The sequence below is a fragment of the Alosa pseudoharengus genome, unplaced genomic scaffold, assembly GCF_046254945.1.
Source record: "Alosa pseudoharengus isolate Yale_2024_CS ecotype anadromous, Long Island Sound unplaced genomic scaffold, YU_APseudo_1.1 YU_APseudo_1.1_scf_7, whole genome shotgun sequence".
Lineage (NCBI taxonomy): Eukaryota > Metazoa > Chordata > Actinopteri > Clupeiformes > Clupeidae > Alosa > Alosa pseudoharengus.
Window position 1 is genome coordinate 12,235,574 of NW_027468859.1, and position 19,105 is coordinate 12,254,678.

Genomic DNA, 19,105 nt, shown 5'->3' on the forward strand with positions numbered 1-19,105 from the left:
ATCATGTATTGAACAATTTAAGCACAGATCAGCTTTAAGAAACTCAAATAGCCTAGATGCATGCATTTTGTGATCATTAAGGCTACTTCCACAAACTCTTAGCTGTCCTTTGATTTACCAATATCTAGGCGATATTTGTAACATTTATTTTGTATTTGGCCCGTTATGAAATCATGTGGAACAATTTAAACACATTGTAAAACTTAAAGCCCAAATTTGGAGACATCAATTTATGTCGAACTTTACTGCAAATTCAAAACGGGATTACTCTCGAACGGCAACTGTACAGGGAACTGCTTTACACCTTCGTGTTCGCTAAGGTCCTGTTTAATCTGATATATGGTTTGTCATGTGTTAAAAGAAGGGTTCGTAAAGTATTCCACCGAGATGAATGGGTAGGGAGATCATGGGACGCAAAACCTTCAGTAGAATGTATGATTACATTGAATTATATTATTTACTTTTCTCGCGAACCGTTCAACACAGCAATTATCGGCTAACATCGTTTAAAAGCTGAGAAAAAGCTCTTTCATGTGATACTTGTGATGAACAGGCTACTTCGCGAGTAGTTCAACTGAGCACAGGCTAAATAAAAATTGCTATTAGTAGGACGCAAAGCAGAATATTGAAAGAAGGGGGCACCAAGGCCACCGTGCCCTGTAAACCTCGGATTTTCAAAGGGGCCTCACGGCCAACGCAAGGGGCTACGACGGCCATTCCTACCCTGGCTACACCCCACCTTTACGTGGCCCTTTAGGGGTGAAAAACCACCACTGACACCAAATCCTACTAAATAACAGGAACACCTTTTAAAATGTACCCAACCAGTGGGATTTATTACATGAAAATAAACCATAACAAAACACTACATAGACATGACACAAAGTCCAAATCAAAAGACAAGACAAAATCCTAGGCTGAGAGGCAGCAAGACAGCCAGCAGTCCCCACACCAAAAGCCTCTCCTCAGGAACTGGATCCTGGAGCCTTTAACTCCCAATCAATCAGGGCCAGGTGCTCCCAATGAAGGCAATTATCTGCGGCACACCTGAGCAGAGGTAGAGAGGGGAGAGAACAGGGACAAACAGCACTGGGAACACATGCAGCCGTAACAGCAGCTTTGAGTTTCTTGTAAACACAAACCTTTCTGGTGCACGCTAGATGTTAAATCTCTCAGAAATATCTATATCTATATTTTATGAAGAAACTGTTTTGTTATGTGGATGGCCACTAGTGCTCCACCTTCTCCTATCTTCTGATTGGTCAAGAGTGCCCCTCAGAACTCTCTCTGGTATTTCCATTCCAATGGGTGCACCAAAACACCTCGTTAACATACCGATCACACAAGCCTGAGCTAACAAGGAATGTGAGGCTCACAGCTCATTCATACTTTTGAGCATTTGTTGTACAGTGGGCTTTTCTCTAAATTGTTGTGTATTGTGGAAAGCAAAGGTTTAAAACTCTTAAGGTTTAAACTTTTAAAATACTTTTGAGAAACATCAGCTGGACCAAGCTGAAACTCATTTTAAATATTGGTGTGAGAAAAGTTTGGACATTCACCCTTGGACTCAACCCCTTCAGTCACTTGACTGTAGTTTTCTCTCTCTCTTTCTCCCCCACCCCCCTCTCTCCAAGGCTCATTTTGGTTTTTCCACTGGAGGAACTTGATCTTCCCTGTTTTCTTGCTCGTCTGTTTCTTTTTATTTGTTTTCTCATTTGGAATTCTGGGTAGGGATGAGTGTCCGTCTGTTTGAAGGGAAAGAGCATGCTCTCTCCTACTGGAAATACAGGATCTCTCCGTCAGAAGAAATCATCAACAAGATTTTAAACTTCCTGGAAAAACATGTGAGTAATTTTGCTGTCACTAACTGAAAAGAGAGGACGTCATACAGGGTTCATGGTTAGCATGTTTTTGTGATTCCACATTTGACAAGTAGACTAATGAAAAAATGCTATAGTATACAAAAAGAGAATGCCACAGAGTAACAAATGATAGACCATATGGCATAGCAATAGCAATATAAAGACCATGTAGCATAGCATTTCTGTCTCTATCACATATAATAGTTGAATGAAACATGCACCAATACGTTGAGGCCCAGCACTCCTACTGTATTTGACATGCATATTCCCACACTTGTGGCTCTTCAGAGGAGTCGGCCCTTTGAGCTGGTGGTGGATGTGGGCTGTGGGTCGGGGCAGGGCACTGTGCTGCTTGGCCCACACTTCTCCAAAGCAGTGGGGACCGACATTAGTCCAGCTCAGCTGGAGATGGCCCTTCAGCATTCCACAGCTGAGAATATCACATACAGGTCAGTAACGGCAAGCCATATGGAGACAGAGCTGTAACTTGGAAGACTGTTGTGCCATCACTTAAAATAACGTCTATACTATATAATTATGTTTTCTATTCAGCTGAGAGCTGTGTTCTGTTACTAGTGATCTAGAAATGTTTGATTCTCTGCATTCCTATGGTTTGAGAATATGTTTGGTCTTGATCTATCTATAAATAAATCTAACTAATGTACAGTTAGGCTCATAAGCTTTTGATGAGGATACTATGCATCCTGATAAAGTTCCCTTGGCCTTTGGAATTAAAATAGCCCCACATCATCATATATTCTTCACCATACCTAGAGTTGGAATGATTTTTACTTTTTAGTTAGCCTAATGTTTGATTTGCATTGACAGATGATCTTATGGAAAGTACCCAATGTCAATCGTGAGATATTTTAAATGCAAAGGCCAAGGGAACTTTATCAGGATGCATAGTATTCTGGATCCATGAAATAATTGGCCTTTAAAAATAAAAATCTGCCTGCCTCTATGGGAATTTAATATAGGGGTGCGAATACTTATGACCCCTGTATTTTAAGAAAGAACATTTATTTATTTATGATACATTATTCATTCACAAAGAAAATTGGTGTCTGTAAAGGTTGGATATTTCCTCATTTTTTACATAAGGCATTAAGATCAATTGATTTTATAAAATCAAATGATTTTATATTTCTCTTCTTAGTCAACTTTAGCATGGGTTCAAAAACGTATGATCCTAACTGTATGTAAACATGATGATCATGGCCCCTCAGGATCATTTGATTTGTAGGTAATTTATTTGTTTGTAGTGATTTTCTTAAAATGTGACTTTTTTCATCTTAAAAAAACATTATGTTCATCATGAAGACCTTGTCAGATGCTGATGTCTTGAAATTCAGTATTCAAACATCATGGCCTTATGGTTTGTATCTCTCCCTTTCATACACACAGAGAATGCCCTGCTGAGCAACTTTCTTTTGAAAATGCCGCGGTGGACCTTGTGACGAGCATGTCAGCGTTTCACTGGTTTGATCATCCACGCTTCCTCAAAGAAGCAGACAGGATACTGAAGCCTCAAGGATGCCTTGCACTCCTAAATTACACCATTGTAGACATGGAGCTTAGCTACGGAGACTGCACAGATACTCTCAATCAAATCTGCAAGGAGGTCTGATAAGCTGTTTTCAATCAGTATTCATTTGTAGGCTATATTAACTCATTGCCTTCACCACCTCCAGAATGCAGCATGCATCCATAGTATTCAAGCATCAATGCGATTAGCTAGTGGCAGGAGGCCACCATTTTTAGATTTTGGGTCAATATTGACTGAGTACATGTTATTTGACGGATGTTGTTTGTATTCGAACAGCTATCTGATGCCCTCATGCCATACAGGAATCCGTACCTGGGCACTAACTCACTGGACCTTTACAAGAAAGCCTATGACATGCTTGAATACCCTGACAAGGAATGGTGAGATTGAAATTAAATAGTCATAGACACTGAAGGAACTTCTGCTGCCTGTGTGTTGTTGTTCATTACATTGATAAGCACAGTGATGGGCAGTAGCTTCACCACTTGTTGCGAAGCTACTAGCTTAACTACATTTCTCAATAGCTTGGTGGTAGTGAAGCTATTTTCTGAAGCAGATAGCTTTTCAATAGCTTAGCTTTTTTTGACCATGTGCAGTAGCTTTTACAGAAACTATTTTCCAGAGCATTTGTGGAGCTCACAGCAGATCTTCCTTCTGGCCACCCATACATGAATCATTTAGGCTATATTCTGTATGAATTTGAAAGACAATCTAATTTTCCATGCCAGAGATGAAGCAACAAAATTGTGCTTGCAAAGATGTTGGTGGTAGTGTACTGTGTGGTTTTATTGAGCAATGTCTATAAAATAGGCTGTCAAAATTGTTTGTATTAGTTAACTTGCACATGGTAAAGATAAACTGACTGGGTAATTGTACTTTTAAATGTAACACCAACATTTCAGCCAAGTGGAATCAAACTGGGATAATCAAGAAGTGAACCTTTTACAGTTGAAAATCCACCCAACAATGAAGATGCAAACGTGCATGCACACACATTGTTACATTGCGTATGCCTTTGCTACTGCACTTGTAATATAGTTAAGAGTTAGAGTTAAGAGCTTGATTTAGAGCAAAAAGTTAGCTTGCCATTTATCCTGCAAAAATGGGGCCCAGGAGGTGTCATTGCAAGATATTTTTGTATCGAGAGAATGTGCGCTCATATTAGTAAATTGTGCACCCATGTGCACAATTTAGTATATTGTGTGCTCATTTTACTAAATTGTGTGCACATTTTACTAAACAGTGGCCCCATTTTGTTAAATTGTGCTCTCAATTTAGTAAATCGTTCAAACATTTTACTAAAGTGTGAGCATATTTTACTATATAGTGCGCATGTTTTATTAAATTGTGTGCGCAATTTACAACGGTTAAAATGAGAGCACAATTTAGTAAAATGACACTCTATTTAGTAAAATGAGCGCACTATTTAGTAAAATGTGCACAAGATTTAGTAAAATGAGCACACAATTTAGTAAAATGAGCGCGCGTTTTCTGTATATATACCAAAAAATATCTTGCAATGACCTCTCCACGGTTCTGTATGCAAACTTAAGAAATGGCAAAATCTAAATTGGGCCACATAGGCTATGCACACTCTCTCAGTAGGCCCTACCTGCCTTTCGCTATTGCGTGGAGCCTTGTTTTCTCAAATTGATTTTATTTTGATTATTGTTTTTGAATGAACATATGTTATAGCCTACATGTGTAAATCAAGGTAACTAAGTTACTGTATCTGTTATGACTCAGTTAAGTTGGCTATGTCATTGAAATAACACTGACTTGGCATGAAGCTGGTTTACTTTATTGGTTTATGATCATTTTTTGTAAATTATAAAGTAGCTTCTGATGAAGTAAACTACTTTTGCAAAATGTATGTAACTATGTAGCCTATGCATTTAGTCTTAAGGAAGCCTTTTAAGCTTAATTTAATATAGAGCTAACTTGTAGCTTAGCTCACTACATTTTGTAAGTAGCTTGCCCATCACTGGATAAGCACTTCATTCAAGTGGAATTCATAATTGGGGGGCATTATTTTCTAGAATGTTGGTTTATTTGGAGTAGATTTCTAAATTAATTTCCTGCCTATCACCAAATTCCCCTGATTTGATCTCATCTTTCCAGGTCATGCTGTCACAATCTCCAGTGTATACTGATGGTGTATAGGCTAAACATCAGTGATAATAGTGTCTGTATCCTTTGCCCTTATCAGGCATGAACCTCTTTGGGTGAGAAAGACTGTTCCTCTGTCCAACTATATTGGACTGGTAGAATCCTTCTCTCCCTACCAGGCTATTTTACGTGAAGACCCAGAGAAGGCCAGAAGACTTTCCCAGGACACAACTGAGAGGTGGGGACACACTCCTAGTGTGTGGTAATAAGTGACTAGTTTATAGGTAACAATATCAGGGTGAAAAGGCATCACTTTGATACCCAACATGTAAGTAGTCTGATTGCACATAGTGTAGGCTAAAGGTCTTTAATTAGTCAATATTAAACAAAATTAACCCAATTAAGCATACCAGCATTGCGTCAAACAATACGGTAACACTTTACTTGACAGTATCGACATTAGAGTGACATGAACACATGACACTGTCATGACACATGAACCCTAACCCCAACCCTAACCTCTAACTCTAATCCTAACCCTAAATCTAATCCTAAACCTAACCCTAATCCTAACTTGTTATGACAAAAACCGAATGACACTTAATGACAGAATGTTATGCGTTATGTCATAAACTTATGACTTGTTTATGACACAATCATGACAGTGTCATGTCACTCTTATGTTGATACTGTCAAGTAAAGTGTAACCAACAATACTACTCAAAGCACCATCAATATGGAAATACAGTAAGATATGAAAATGAAAATTGTTGACAGGTCATTGGCAAGTGTCATTTACAGACACCAAATTTCAATTGTGAAATATAAATAAATAGTTCAAATAAAATATTAATTAATTCTCTCACAATCAAATGTCAGATTGTCAGATCTGACATTTTTCCTTCTTTTTACATTATCTCAAGGTTGCTGAAGGCGATGGGGGTGACGTCTCCAGACACAGAAGTTGTCATGTCCATCAGGTATTACTGTCTGCTGGCCCGCAAACCTTAGTCGGCAGAGTTCACCCAAGACCTAACATCTTAACAGTTGGGCTTTTGTTTCAACACTCCTGAGAGGGCAATGGGACCCCGTTTGTTTGTGAGCATATGGAACTTTCACTGTTAGCCTACCTTTTTTCCATTTTATTTTTCTGTCAACATCAATCCACAAAAAATGGATTTGCACTGGAAGTTATGTTTTCACAGCAAACTATACCGTTCTTTCAAATGGCCTACTTGTCACCAATAAATCTGAATTTCCATTTGAGCTGGAAACTCCTTCATTTGTAACGTTAGCACTTCCTATGAGCTGTAGGAAGAACACCCGAACCATCCTTCTCCTCCACAAATTCCTTAAAGGAAAATTCCGGTATTTAGCACTTTGAGTCCCTTTTCTGGTTTGTTTTGGATGAACTAGAGTGGTGGACACCGAAATTTTGACGATTTGTCCTGTCTCGACTTTTCTGACTCGTTTTGAATCGCCTTTGACTACTTCAGAGTGGCTGCGTACAGGCATGCACAAACATGTCCTAAAACAACCCTTAACGTTCGTTTTCAAAACTGTGCAACTCACCAAGTGGTTAGTGGTGTTCGTTGATCTTCCAAAACAAGTAGCGTAGCAAAATACAGTTTCTGTCGTGTTTTATTTGCCATTTTGTAAAATTCTATTGATTTCTGTTGGAAGACTCATTGCATGTTGATATTACTGCGCCACCGTCTATGCTTCAGGCTCAAATATTGAGCAGAAGTTTATACGCGGTTGTGAGCTGTCTGAAAAAATTGTTCCACAATAGCAAATAAGACAGCTGGAAATACTACATTGTACTACACCGGTATTTGATTTTAATAATCAACGAACACCACATCAACAGTGATATGGGCGGGTGCACAACGCACCCTGCTTCTCTCATCCATGAACACGCATCAGTGCACATCCATGCAAAACATTGCAAATTACACGATTACAATGGGAAACATAATTAGAATAAAGATATTATGAAATACATCTCACAATGAGTAGTTCACCATCAATTTGCAAATTGGTAATGATGGATGAAAGTAATTAGGCGAGAGGCAAATATGAAGCACAGCTGAAGACGCACTGTCATGAGATGTAAGCAACATTTTATTCAGTCATTCGAACATTATTGGGTTAAGTGTTGGTTTTTCCAGACTATGTTTTCGATGGTAACCCATTGTCGGTCAATAGTGAAAGTAATTAATTGTGTATAACTGTTTTGTCGTTGACTCGAACCAAGGTGAAGTTAGTTTCACTTTGCCAATGAGTTTAAATAATACACAACTGCAAATGCGTGTAGGCTATACTCTGCTAGGTTTTAGTAAAGCATGGTTTAGTGGAATAACTGTTCCATACGGTCTTCAGAGCAAACAGATTCCTTTAAATGCACTGCTGACTTACTGCTGTGCTGACTATCAAAATACTGATGCGTTGTTTGAAGTTGCGCTGCTTGCTGTTAAAGGGAATGACAGATGTATAATATCTAGTGATGTAGTACTCGAGTCCGGTCTCGAGACCAATTTCTGCTTTCTCAGTCTCGTCTCGGACTTGTTCCTTCAAAGACTCGGTCTTGACTCGGTCTCGGACCACAGTGGGAGGAGAGGGACTCGTAATTTCAGACCGAGTCCTCGAGACCAACGCATTTTTTATGTTCATATAAAAAAAACACACAACACATAACAACAATAATAATAAAATGCAATGTTGACCGGCATTATTTAAAAATGACATCCCATGGTGCAATGCAAAGATACTGCCGTCAGAGCCGTTTATTTATCTCTATGGCTCTGCTGCCGGTGAATGTCTGTAGGTCAGCATAGTCCATATTAAGACGTTAAGACTGCTCTTCTAAACAATTCCCAATCTAGCTTAGTCTGTAGGCCTAATGGTTGATTATTTGAAAAAGCACTGGTGATTTACTTACAAGACGATTTATACAGACAGTATCTTCACGAAGTTTAGCGTTTGCAGCCATCTTGAATTTAGTCACGATAAGTCGAGCGACGAGTAAGAATGAACAGGCATGATAAGGGATCAGATTCCAAAAATAATTGAGTGGAAATGCATGGATTCCAGTTTCTTCCAGTAGCAGCAACTGGAATCCATGCATTTCCACGGAGTTGAAAAGTTCTCAATGTCTCGTTTTAAATGTCAGGGCCCTCGGAAGTCTACCAATGAAGTGTGGAGATACATTGAGCCTCGTAAATGGTGTAAAACAGTGATTTATTTGCATGGCTAGCCCGATGCCGAAGCACCACCATTGAAAAAGCTGTTGGTAGCATCGGCTAACTAGCGCCAGATTTTGGAGTGCAGGGGACAAGCCGAGATGGGCTATGAGACATACGTTCACACTCGGTATCATGTTTCAACACACTTTAGGTCAATATCACACCGGAATTCTCCTTTAACTGGGGTGATATTAAATTATGAATATGAAAACTGACATTTTTTTATGGTCTTGGTCTCGACTCGGTCTCGACTCGGACTTGCTTCCTCAAAGACTCGGTCTTGACTCGGACTCGACTGTATTTGGAAACCAACAGACTCGGTCTCGACCCTTCAAAGACTCGGTCTTGACTCGGACTCGGCATAGGCGGTCTCGTCCCCATCACTAATAATATCTATGGAAAAAAGTCAAGTCATTTTAAGTCATTTGACTCAAGTCATGAATAGCAAGTCAAAGTCAAGTCAAGTCTTAATCAGTTGATCAAGCAAGTCTCAAGTCCTAAAAAATGAGTAGTCATGAGTCTGACTACAATTCGCCCGTCATCCTGCTCGCCATCACCTTCCTCTGGAGGAGTTCCGCCACGTTGCCATAGAGTTTGCCAATGACGTGCTGAACAACCTCCTCCAGCTCCCTCTTCTTTGTTTTGAATTGTTTTGTGTCGGCCTCTGGGAGGAACTCTAGCCATTCAATCATCTCCTCCTTCTTTGTCGTTGTCGGACAGCTTGCCACCTAGCTTCTTTATGTCTCCCACCTAGTTCTTCAGAGAGTAAGTGAAGCCTTCCAGCTCGTTGTGAATGTCAATGCGCTCTTTCAACCTCTTGTCTTCATCAGCAAATTGCTCAGCATCATTCACCATCATTTTGACATCCTCTGGTATCAGACGGTTATGATCTTTGGTGATTTGGTCCTTGTTCCAAGTTCCCTTCTCTTTTGCATTACATTACATAACATTTGGCTGATGCCTTTTAACCAAAACCAAACCAAAATGGAGGATACCACTGACATCAAACGCAAAGGTCACCTCAATCCGTGGGACCCCACAAGGTGCTGGAGAAGTGCCAGTGGTGAACATCTCTGACTTCTTTGTTGGCACCAAGGTGTTGCTGCGAATAAGCTTAATCATCACTCCTTCCTCATTGTTTTCTGTATCTTTCAAGGCCAAGAGTCAGGGGGCACACATCCAGAAGAAGCACATTGTTGAAGCAATACAATGGGTCATGTCATAATTGATTGAAACCTCCATACATAGTAATGAGTTAGTTTCTAGTTAAAGTTTCTAGTTAAAAATAAAACCCATAGTAAAGATGCTTGATATTTCACCTCAACAGCCAATGAAATTACAAGCCTCCCTTCTGTTCTCTCAGAACAACATGTTTATTGACTGGAATTGTTTATAGGCTCAGTCTGGGGCACTAAACTTACATTACTGATAACTATGCTGGTTTTGACCATTAAAATGGGGAATCCTGAGTTGAAACAGTTGAAATGGAAATCTGCACAGAGTTGCATTTCTTTCAGCATTATTGTCATAAAGCACTTGTTGTTGTGTCGTATATGCACTTCTTATTGTGCAAATGAGTTGAATAGAACCCCAGTGTATGTGTGTTCCAATAATAGTGCCAGGATTCCAAAACTCATATTTTCTGTAAAAGTCTAGTGGGGCTAAGTGCTCACCAAGTGTCATGTTCCCCGGTGTTTCAGTGACCCGGGTATCGCTGACCAAAAAATGATGACGGAACAAAAAAAAGTTACGCTAGCGTAGCACCGGTCATAATTACTGGTGGACTGGTCCACATTTCAATTTCTCAACATCCCCTACCAACAACCCTTCACTCAACACCGTTGTCTACACATATCCCACACCTTCCTCGGCAAAACGTCGACATGTGAATACATTGAGCCAATCGTGTGGTGTGATGTGAATACATTGAGCCAATCATATGGTGTGTTGTGAAGACATTGTGCCAATCATGTGTTGTGATCTCGCCGCTGGAGCAAGATTGGTGTCGTGAAGCCTTGCGCATGCGCATTTCTGCCGAAATGGATGCCCGACGAGTGCCCAAAAAGCGTTGTCATAAGGCCGCCGAGTGGAGGGACTTGCTAAAAGGACTTTGATGTAGCCCACAAATGCATGGATGGTATTCCATGAAACTTGGCACGAGCCCAGAGGATGTCAGGGTAATCATACACATGAAATGTGGTGCAGTTCAGAACATCTCAGCCGAAGATGCATCATGTGTTTGCATTTTCACTTTTTACTGGGTGGAAACATCACAATTTAGTGGTTATGGGCTAGGTTGATGCAGGCCCTTGAGACCAACCACAAAAATGTTGTTGGTTCGGGTAGTTATTTTTGCTGTTAGCTATGGGGTGCCGTTTGTAAAATTGGGCCTATTGTTTTATCCAGCACACTTTTAGCACATTTAGCGTTACAACATGTAAAAAAGGGCAAAAAATGGGAATCGTAGGGACACTACTATTATAATACATGATCGTGTCAAAATAGTTTACTAAAAAGAAAGGTTTTGGACAACTCCTTGACTGGCAAGATGGCGGCGAGCAGAAAAACCAAGTGAGTTGTTCAAAACCTTTCTTTTAGTAAACTCTGTGTACAAACAATGTTCTCAATGCTCAAGTTCATGTGTAGAGACACTGATGATACTTCGATCAAAGTTTCATGTTGTGTTGAGCCTTCTTAGTGTTATAAAAATAGCGATTTTGATGTGATCATGTATCAAAATAGTAGTGTCCCTACGATTCCCATTCAAAAGGCCATTTGACCCAAAAACGACAATACAGACAAGCTTAAAAGTGGTGGTTCGGATGTAATTATGCTTATAAACTAAAGTTTGACTCGGGTACATTCACAAAAACACCCCAAGATGCATTTTGGTCAAAGTTATGCTTTAATTAACAGAAATAGTTGCCGTATATGATATCTATATTACAAAGAAACTGTTTTGCGGATGGCCACTAGTGCTCCACCTTCTCCTATCTTCTGATTGGTCAAGAGCGCCCCTCAGAACTCTCTCTTGTATTTCCAGTCCAATGTGTTCAGTCCAAAACATACACAAGCCTGAGCTAACAAGAAATGTGAGGCTCACAGCTCATTCATACTTTTGAGTATTTGTTTTACAGTGGGCTTTTCTCTAAATTGTTTAAACTTTTAAAATACTTTTGAGAAACATTAGCTGGACCAAGCTGAAACTCATTTTAAATATTGGTGGGAAGAGAGAGGTTTGGACATTCACCTTTGAACTCAAACCCTTCAGTCACGTGACTGGAGTTTTTTTCCCTTCTTCCCTCCCTCTCTTTCACTCTCTCTCCAAAGCTCATTTTGGTTTCTTCACTGCAGGAACTTGATCTCCCTATTTTCTTGCTGTTGTCTGTTTCTTTTTGTTTGTTTTCCCAATTGGAATTCTGGGTAGTGATGAGTATCCGCCTGTTTGAAGGGAAAGAGCATGCTCTCTCCTACTGGAAATACAGGATCTCTCCACCAGAAGAAATCATCAACAAGATTTTAAACTTCCTGGAAAAACATGTGAGTAATTTTGCTGTCACTAACTAAAAAGAGAGGACGTTTGTAATACTACAAGGTTCATGGTAAGCATGTTTTTGTGATTCTACATTTGACAAGCAGACTAATGAAATGCTAAAAAATGCTACTGTATATAAACCAAATGCCACAGAGTAACAAATTATAGATCATATAGCATATAAATAGCAATATAAAGACCATGTAGCATAGCATTTCTGTCTCAATCACATATAATAGTTGAATGAAACATGCACCAATAAGTTGAGGCCCAGCACTCCTAGACTACTGTATTTGACATGCATATTCCCACACTTGTGGCTCTTCAGAGGAGTCGGCCCTTTGAGCTGGTGGTGGATGTGGGCTGTGGGTCGGGGCAGGGCACTTTGCTGCTTGGCCCACACTTCTCCAAAGCAGTGGGGACCGACATTAGTCCAGCTCAGCTGGAGATGGCCCTTCAGCATTCCACATCTGAGAATATCACATACAGGTCAGTAACGGCAAGCCATATGGAGACAGAGCTGTAACTTGGAAGACTGTTTTGCCATCACTTAAAATAACTTCTATACTAGTCACATTAAAACGTTTACAGTAGCCTATGGTAAAGTTGACTAAAAAGAGGAATAAAAAAAAAAACATCTTTTGGAAATTGATCTTAATGCCTTAATTAGACAAAATGGAAAAAATCTAGCCTTTAAGGACACCATGGAATTAAAATAGCCCCACATCACATACCCTTTACCATATCTCACGGCTGGCATGGGGTACTTTCCATAAGATCATCTCTCAATGCCAATCAAACCAGCTATTAGGCTAACTGAAATAAAACCATGCCAGTCTCTAGGTGTGGTAAAGGGTATGTGATGATGTGGGGCTATTTTAATTCCAAAGGCCAAAGGAACTTTATCAGGATGCATAATATCCTGGATCCATGAAATTACTGGCCTTTAAAAATAAAAATCTGCCTTTACCATGGCTTTACTATGACAAAATAACCATGGTTTTTCAGTTTCATGTTTTTTTGGGTAACCATGACTATAGTTTGACCATGTTTTTTTGTTTTCATGGGTAACCATGATAACCATGGTTTATCACTATAATTGATAAATAAGCACCATGCCCGCAGGGGCGCCACTAGAACATTTGGGCCCTATTCTGTTCCCTCTGGGGGCTCCCTGTCAGTGCTGGGCCCTTAGAATCGTCCTAAAACTATTGTTTTATCATGTTTATCATGTTTCACTGCAGTTAAACCCTAACATTACCATGGTCATTAACCATGGTTTTCCACAGAAGGTATGAACCATGGTTTTCCTCAGAAGGTACAGTATATAAACCATGGTTTTCCTCAGAAGGTATAAACCATAGTTTTCTTTAGATGGTATAAACAGAGACTTTCTAATGTGGAGACACAGCACTCAAAAAATACTCCATAGAAATGCATGGAGCTAGTTTGTCACGCCAATATGGCCGTTGTCTACACATATCCCACCCCTTCCTCGGCAAAACGTCGACATGTGTATACATTGAGCCAATCGTGTGGTGTGATGTGAATACACTGAGCCAATCATATGGTGTGTTGTGAAGACATTGTGCCAATCATGTGTTGTGATCTCGCCGCTGGAGCAAGATTGGTGTCGTGAAGCCTTGCGCACACGCATTTCTACCGAAATGGATGCCCGACGAGTGCCCAAAAAGCGTTGTCAAATGGCCGCCGAGTGGAGGGACTTGCCTAAAAGGACTTTGGTATAAACCATGGCTTTCCTCAGAAGGTATAAACCATGGTTTTTCCTAACCCAACTTCATTGACTGTTTAAAAAACATAGTAGTTACACGGTTCCCTTGTTAAAACCATAGTAGTACCACACTCACCATGAAGTGCGATAGGGGAACCATGGTGGTACCAAAGCCACTATGAAGAACTATGCATAAACCATAGCTGAGAATAGCTTTGGTCTTGATCTATCTATCTAGCTCATCTATATAAATAAATCTAACTAATCTATATGATGCTCATGGCCCTCAGGATCATTTGATTTGTAGATAATTTATTTGTTTGTAGTGATTTTCTTAAAATGTGACTTTGTTCATCTTAAAAAACATGATCATCATCATGATGACCTTGTCAGATGCTGATGTCTTGACATTCAGTATCCAAACATCATGGCCTTATGGTTTGTATCTCTCCCTTCCATACACAGAGAATGCCCTGCTGAGCAACTTCCTTTTGAAAATGCCACCGTGGACCTTGTGACGAGCATGTCAGCATTTCACTGGTTTGACCATCCACGCTTCCTCAAAGAGGCAGACAGAGTACTGAAGCCTCAAGGATGCCTTGCACTCCTAAACTACACCATTGTAGACATGGAGCTTAGCTACGGAGACTGCGCAGATGCTCTCAATCAAATCTGCAAGGAGGTCTGATAAGCTGTTTTCAATCAGTATTTATTTGTAGGCTATATTAACTCATTGCCTTCGCCACCTCCAGAATGCAGCATATGCAGTATTCAGACAGCAATGAGATCAGCTAGTGACAGGAGGTCACCATTTTTAGATTTTGGGTCAACATTGACTGAGTACATGTTATTTGACGGATGTTGTTTGTATTCGGACAGCTATCTGATGCCCTCATGCCATATAGTAACCCGTACCTGGTCACTAACTCGCTGGACCTTTACAAGAAAGCCTATGACATGCTTGAATACCCTGACAAGGAATGGTGAGATTGAAATGAAATTTATAAGCACTTCATTCAAGTGGAATTCATAGTTGTTGGTCATTATTTTCTAGCCTGGAAACCAGACTTTCTGACTTCGCAGAGGGTCTGGCCTAGATCAATAGGCACACGTTTATTTCCGGGTGGGAGGGCACAGTTTTAGGTTTAAAATCATGGAGTTCCTTTGAACCGCTTTGAACCAATCACTAACGATCAGCGTTTTGTCATACAGAGAAGTTTCTCTGCATCACGCCCATAACAAGCAAGCGTGCATCTTATCAGCAAACAGTCACACGTTTCATCTCACTCTCGCCAAAATGCATCATATGATGTTTTGTGAATGTATCCAAGTCAAACTTTCATATAAATGCATAAGTACGTCCAAAGCGCCACTTTCAAGCTTGTATGCGTTGTCGTTTTCGGGTGAAATTACCTTTTGAATGGGAATCCTATCGGGCCACTACTTTTTTGATACAGTCGCGTCAAAATCTAAGACTGTATCAAAGACTGTATCGAACACTAAGAAGGCTCGACACAACATGAAACTTTGATCGAAGTATCATCAGTGTCTCTACACATGAACTCAAGCATTGAGAACATTGTTGGTGTACACAGAGTTTACTAAAAGAAATAACAACTCACTTGTTTTTTCTGCTCGCTGCCATCTTGCAAGGTGTGAGTTGTCCAAAATCTTTCTTTTTAGTAAACTATGTGTACACGAACAATGTTCTCAATGCTCGAGTTCATGTGTACATGACACTGATGATGCTTCGATCAAAGTTTCATGTTATGTCGAGCCTTCTTAGTGTTTGAAAAATAGCGATTTTGATGCGACCATGTAGCCTACTAAACTAAAGTTTGACTTAGGTACGTTCGTATTTCAAGTGACAAAATTAAGGTATGACAAAGCTGACGATACATCCTACTCGACTGTGACTTCGTTCATGACACTTCTGTTAATAGGCTAAACTAGAAAGAGCTAAAATAACTTACACCAACCTTATTTGCGCCTTTTTATTCACATTTGCTCAAGGATTTCATAAGTATAAGCCCTTTTCGCTCCCTACATTGATGTGCTTCGGGGGCGGGGACGTAGTAATTGAAACCATGCCTGTGTAACGTAATCGCTCTCAGGGACGCCCTCTGTTCGCTGGTTGGGTCGGCTGCCCAACTACCGAAGTAAACGAGGGCGAATCAACCTATTCCAGACGGAGTACTGTAGGGAACAGAAATCGAGCGGAAGTACGTAGAGGCCAGGCTAATTATTTTCTAGAATTCTGGTTTATTTGGAGTAGATTTCTACATTAATTTCCTACCCATCACCAATTCCCCTCATCTGGTCTCATTTTCCCATTAATGTCTATAGGTACTGTCACCATACTATCTCCAGTGTGTACTGACGGTGTAGTATAGGCTAAACATCAGTGATAATAGTGTCTGCCTCTTTTGCCCTTATCAGGCATGAAACCCTTTGGGTGAGAAAAACTGTTCCTCTGTCCAACTTTATTGGAATGGTAGAATCCTTTTCTCACTACCAGGCTGTTTTACGTGAAGACCCAGAGAAGGCTAAAAGACTTTCCCAGGACACAACTGAGAGGTGGGGCTATATTCCTAGTGTGTGGTAATAAGTGACTTTAGTTTATAGGTAACAATATCAGGGTGAAAAGGCATCACTTTGATACACAACACGTGATTGCACATAGTGTAGGGTAAAGGTCTTTAATTAGTCGATATTGAACTAAATTAACCCATACAGCTTACCAGCATTGTGTCAAACAATACTACTACTCAAAGCACCATCAATATGGAAATACAGTAAGATATGAAAATGAAAATTGTTGACCGGTCATTGGCAAGTGTCATTTACAGACACCAAATTTCAATTGTGAAAGAGTTGAAATTAAATATTAATGAATTATCTCATAATCAAATGTCAGATCTGACATTTTCCATTCTTTTTACATTATCTCAAGGTTGTTGAAGGCGATGGGGGTGACATCTCCAGACACAGAAGTTGCCATGTCCATCAGGTATTACTGTCTGCTGGCCCGCAAACCCTAGCTGGCAGAGTTTGCCCAAGACCTATGTTAACAGTTGGGCTTCTGTTTCAACACTCCTGAGCATATGGAACTTTCACTGTTACCTTTTTTCCATTTTTTTTGTCAACATAAATCCACAAAAAATGGATTTGCACTGGAAGTCATAAAGTTATTTGAAAGTTCGCTTTCAGATGGCCTACTTGTCACCAATAAATCTGAATTTCTATTTGAGCTGGAAACTCCTGTTAATTTTTAGTAAACTACTGGCAGCTACAGTTGCCAGCATGATACTGTCATTCTACAGTGTAGCTACTGTAATCTACAGTTTATAGCTGTAAAAATGTGACAGTATCATACTGTTACATGTATATTTTGTACTGTACACTTCCATAATATTTTTTACAGTTATTTCTGTTGTTGTAGATTACGGTAGGGTAGCTACACTGTAGAATAACAATATCATACAACTGTAGCTGCCAGTAGTTTACTGTAAATGATTTTTCACAGTAAAATACTGGCAACGGTAGCTGCCAGCGTTGCCAGTATTTTACTGTCAATTATATTTTACATTATTCCACTGCTTGGTTGAATTTCCCATTGTCCCACGTAATTTAGAACGACCATTAACCGTATGTTATCTGCACACCTATGAAGTAGATCCATTTTTTGGCCGTATCACACTTGTATATTAATTCGCCGAACTCGTTGTGAAGTTTAAATGTCACGTTGCATCCGAGCTGTAAAATGCAGACGTTCAGAACATTGCAACATTGTAGCATATGACGGAGGTGGCTTTTAGCTAGATGGATGACAGCAGGCTAGAGAGATAGAACTAACGACTGGCCTTTGGCCGTAGCAACCATCCATTTAGAACTAGTAACGGCAGTTTGTCCTGTGAGTTGAGAAATTAGTTGATATGTGTCGGAAGAAATTAGTTCTACAAACAAGACAGTTTTAGCGATTAAAACGTTTAAATTGTAACATGAAATGAACACAACCCAAGTGGCAACAGTGGAATAAGCGGGATAATGGACTCCACGGTGGTCTGTTCACAGAAGTTAATGCACTACGAGGTTTAAACGGCCCTCCGCTTCGCGTCGGTGCCGTTTTACAACCTCGACAGTGCATTAACTTCTGTGAACAGACCACCGTGTCGTCCATTATCCCTTACGTAAAATGCTGGCAGTAGCTGCCAGTAGTTTGCTGTAAATTACATTTCACAGTAAAATGCTGGCAACAGTACTGTAGCTGCCAGTAGTTTACTGTAAATTACATTTTACAGTAAAATAATGGCAACTACAGTTGAGAATATGACTTTTACAGTATGATATAGTTGGGTTTTTTTTACAGTATGATCTAGTCATTTTTTATAGTCATAAGATATTGTTGTACATTTGTACATTTCAAAATGAAATGTCCTGAAAATTGCAACAGTATATAGCTCAGACAAGAGCTAGCCTTACAACATTTAGTTCTTAATCAGTTCATCCAGTAAACCCAATCAAACAGTTTCAAGTACAGTGGCAAGAATAAGTTTGTAAATCCCATGCTAAAGTTGACTACAAAATCATATATTATATACATTCACAAAGAAAATTGGTGGCCTAAAAGGTTGGATCTTTCCTCATTTGTTAAATTAAAGAAATATCAATTTCCAAAAGATGATTTTTTTTATTTCTCTTTTTAGTCAACTTTAGCATGGGGTTCACAAACTTATTCTTGCCACTGTAAGCATGTTTACATGAAAAGTCAATAAGGTTTTTGATTAGGGTGGCAACATGGGGGTTTACAGTTGCCGCCTTTTTTTGGACCAGCTTCCTGTCTTCTTTGACACCACCTTCCCCTGGCTGGCCTTTGTTCCTCTCTCTGGATTTATACTAATGAAGCACCTAAACATTTAATAACAGAGAGAGAATGAGATCAACAGTGTTAGGAGGGTTACTATTAAAACATTTTCCACGACAGATTACTGACATGCCCTAAATATAATTTGTATCATATCCTATTAAGTTCAAATTGATTTATATAGTGCATTATAATTCATGGAATGTTAT

The 19,105-nt window shown here is 39.7% G+C and overlaps 2 protein-coding genes across 2 annotated transcripts; both read left to right on the forward strand.

The window, feature by feature from the left end:
• Window positions 1-1,532: 1,532 nt before the first annotated feature.
• LOC143109615 (putative methyltransferase DDB_G0268948) lies at window positions 1,533-6,746 on the forward strand. Its single transcript, XM_076272391.1, has 6 exons — window positions 1,533-1,844; window positions 2,151-2,311; window positions 3,270-3,486; window positions 3,688-3,791; window positions 5,621-5,758; window positions 6,444-6,746. Exons 1-6 carry the CDS (start codon window positions 1,734-1,736, stop codon window positions 6,529-6,531), a joined length of 819 nt encoding a protein of 272 aa, XP_076128506.1. The 5' UTR covers window positions 1,533-1,733; the 3' UTR covers window positions 6,532-6,746.
• Window positions 6,747-12,110: 5,364 nt separating this feature from the next.
• On the forward strand, window positions 12,111-17,282 carry LOC143109591 (putative methyltransferase DDB_G0268948). Its single transcript, XM_076272368.1, has 6 exons — window positions 12,111-12,305; window positions 12,629-12,789; window positions 14,498-14,714; window positions 14,912-15,015; window positions 16,472-16,609; window positions 16,986-17,282. The coding sequence occupies exons 1-6, from the start codon at window positions 12,195-12,197 to the stop codon at window positions 17,071-17,073; spliced, it is 819 nt and encodes a 272-aa protein (XP_076128483.1). The 5' UTR covers window positions 12,111-12,194; the 3' UTR covers window positions 17,074-17,282.
• Window positions 17,283-19,105: the final 1,823 nt, after the last annotated feature.

Bases quoted from the DNA above. Each gene is read 5' to 3' on its own strand.
- LOC143109615 (XM_076272391.1), top strand. From the start codon at position 1,734: ATGAGTGTCCGTCTGTTTGAAGGGAAAGAGCATGCTCTCTCCTACTGG. The intron at 3,487-3,687 runs GTCTGATAAGCT...GTATTCGAACAG, and splicing joins TCAATCAAATCTGCAAGGAG to CTATCTGATGCCCTCATGCC. The intron at 3,792-5,620 runs GTGAGATTGAAA...TGCCCTTATCAG, and splicing joins GAATACCCTGACAAGGAATG to GCATGAACCTCTTTGGGTGA.
- LOC143109591 (XM_076272368.1), top strand. From the start codon at position 12,195: ATGAGTATCCGCCTGTTTGAAGGGAAAGAGCATGCTCTCTCCTACTGG. The intron at 12,306-12,628 runs GTGAGTAATTTT...GTGGCTCTTCAG, and splicing joins TAAACTTCCTGGAAAAACAT to AGGAGTCGGCCCTTTGAGCT. The intron at 14,715-14,911 runs GTCTGATAAGCT...GTATTCGGACAG, and splicing joins TCAATCAAATCTGCAAGGAG to CTATCTGATGCCCTCATGCC.